Source organism: Triticum dicoccoides, chromosome 6A (assembly GCF_002162155.2).
Source record: "Triticum dicoccoides isolate Atlit2015 ecotype Zavitan chromosome 6A, WEW_v2.0, whole genome shotgun sequence".
Lineage (NCBI taxonomy): Eukaryota > Viridiplantae > Streptophyta > Magnoliopsida > Poales > Poaceae > Triticum > Triticum dicoccoides.
In genome coordinates, this window is record NC_041390.1 from 440,507,485 (window position 1) to 440,510,007 (window position 2,523).

At 44.7% G+C, this 2,523-nt stretch overlaps 1 protein-coding gene across 1 annotated transcript; it reads left to right on the forward strand.

The window, feature by feature from the left end:
* Window positions 1-323: 323 nt before the first annotated feature.
* On the forward strand, window positions 324-2,232 carry LOC119315894. Its single transcript, XM_037590341.1, has 3 exons — window positions 324-1,902; window positions 2,004-2,129; window positions 2,225-2,232. The coding sequence occupies exons 1-3, from the start codon at window positions 324-326 to the stop codon at window positions 2,230-2,232; spliced, it is 1,713 nt and encodes a 570-aa protein (XP_037446238.1).
* The last annotated feature ends 291 nt before the right edge of the window (window positions 2,233-2,523 follow it).

The window sequence follows — 2,523 nt, forward strand, 5'->3', positions numbered from 1 at the left end:
TACTGCAGGTATGGCTTGTCGCCCCCTCTGCCTCTCTTTGCTCTGCTTCTGCTGCTGCGTGCTCTGCTGCTGCTGCTGCTGTGGGGCCTGAGCAGTATGATCCATCCAAGGATCCTAAGCGGAAGGCAAAGTCAGGAGACGCTGGGTGGAAGTATGGGTATTGGCATGATATGAACAGGAGAGATAGGATACAATGCACTTTTTGTGGGACAGATGTGCATGCTGGAATAGCAAGGTTCAAGCGTCACCTAGCTGGGGCTAGTACTAAAGGGAAGAAGAATTCTATAAAATGCAAGAAGGTGCCAGAGGCTGTTTCAAAGGAGATGCTGGATTTCATGAAGGCCTACGCAAAGAAGCATAATATGCCAGGGGAGTCTGATAAAGAAGATACAGCAACTGGTGATGAAGAAGAGGATGCAACAGCAAATCAAACTAGTAGTAGGACAACAGCAAAAAGGAAGGCTGAGACTGTCCAAACTGAATTACCGACACAAAAGGCTTCAAGAACAATTGCCGGGATGATTAGGAAGACTCCGGAAGAAGTCATTGAGCTAAGGCACTCGAAGAATCCTTCTCAAGCCGCATTGAACGCAGGTTGCTTCAAAAGGAGCACCGAGGATAAGGATAGAGTTGATGATCATTGGGCAACATTTTTCTATGCTAATGCCATTCCCTTCAATGTTACCCGATCAAGATCCTTTGAGATTGCATTGGAGTCCACCGGGCAATATGGTCCAGGGTACATCCCCCCAACTATTCATGCTCTTAGGCTTCCACTTCTTGTGAAAGCAAAGAAGAAGACACATGCATTGAGAGAGCAACATGAGCTGGCTTGGCAAGAGTATGGCTGCACACTAATGTCCGACGGGTGGACCGATGGGAGGACTAGGCACTTGGTCAACTTCCTTGTGAATAGTCCAGCCGGGACTTTCTTCATTGATAGCGTTGACATATCAGCCCTAGTAGCCAGCAAAGATTTGTTGGCAGATTTGATGGAGAAAAGGATCAACGACATTGGAAGAGGCTACATGGTTCAGATTTGCATGGATAATGGTGCGAACTACAAGGCAGCGGGTAGACTCTTAACGGAGAGGATCCCTACATTATGGTGGACCCCATGTGCAGCCGATTGTTTGAACCTTATGTTGGAGTCCATTTGCAAAATCAAGCAATTCAGCGAGTGTATTACAAATGGAAAAAGGGTGTCTACATTCATCTACAGGCATGGCAAGGTTTTAGATGAAATGAGAGTGAAGACCGGCAACCGTGATCTTGTGAGGGCTGGAGCTACTCGCTTTGCCACAAATTTTCTCAACTTGCAAAGCTTGCACAAACATAGGCAAGCTCTTAAAGAATTGTTTGTGGGTGATGTTTGGCATAGCAATAAGAAGTTGTCAACCTCACCGGTGGGACAAAAAGTTCAAGAAGATGTGTTGTCCATTAGTTTTTGGAACTCAGTAGAGACTTGCATGAAAGTTTCTCTACCTCTTCTAAGGGTGCTAAGGATTGTTGATGGCGATGAGAAGCCGGCGATGAACGAGGTTATGGAAGCAATGGATTATGCAAAGGAGAGAATCAAGGCTGCGATAGATGACAAACCAACGTTGGTTAAGAAGGTGATAAAAATAGTAGAGGACAAGTGGGAATCTCAAATGGGGGTGAAGTTGTATGGAGCTACACTATTCTTAAACCCAAATAGGATCTATGGTCTCAAAGCTAAGCCCGAGAAAGCACGATATTGTCAAAGGCTTCGGCATATGTTCAATGAGGTGCTATTGCACATGGAGCCGGATGATGATAAAGCAAGCGTGATAAGTAGATTGGATGATGACTATGAAAGAGGTGAAGGTGAATGCTTCAGCTCTAAGTTGGCAATCAATGACCGAACAAAAAAGAGTCCTCGTAAGTTACTTCAGCTCTAGCCTTCTACTTTTTCATAAATTTCAGCACCTATCCTTTTTGGATTACGAATTCTAACATTGTCTTCATTTGTACTCATGCAGTTCTTTGGTGGGGTGCTTATGGTGGCCTTGCTTATGAGCTGCAACATTTAGCAAAGCACATAGTTAGCCTTTGTGCTTCAGCTTCCGGTTGCGAACGAAATTGGTCTTGGTTTCAAAATCTAACTAGTAAGTACCAACTTGATGTTCATTCTACTTCTGTAGTTCTTTGGTGGGGTGCTTATGGTAGCCTTTCTAATTGTTTTCTTGTATGTTGTTTTCAGATCCATAGCAAAAAGAGAAATAGGTTGGAGTTCCAAAGACTTAATGATTTGTCATATGTTCAATACAACCAGAAGAATGCCGATAGGTTCCAAAAGATTCGTGAGGAAGGCTCCAAAGGGACTAGGTCTGACCCATTAGTCCTAGAAGACTTACAATGGGACAATGAATGGGTTGACCATAATGCCCAGCCGGTTTATGAAGGGGCTGATATCACTTGGGCTCAAGTTGACGAAGCTGTTGGTGCATCTGAAGGTCCATTGCGCAACCTTAGAAGCCGTGGGAGTGGGAGCCAGGCTGC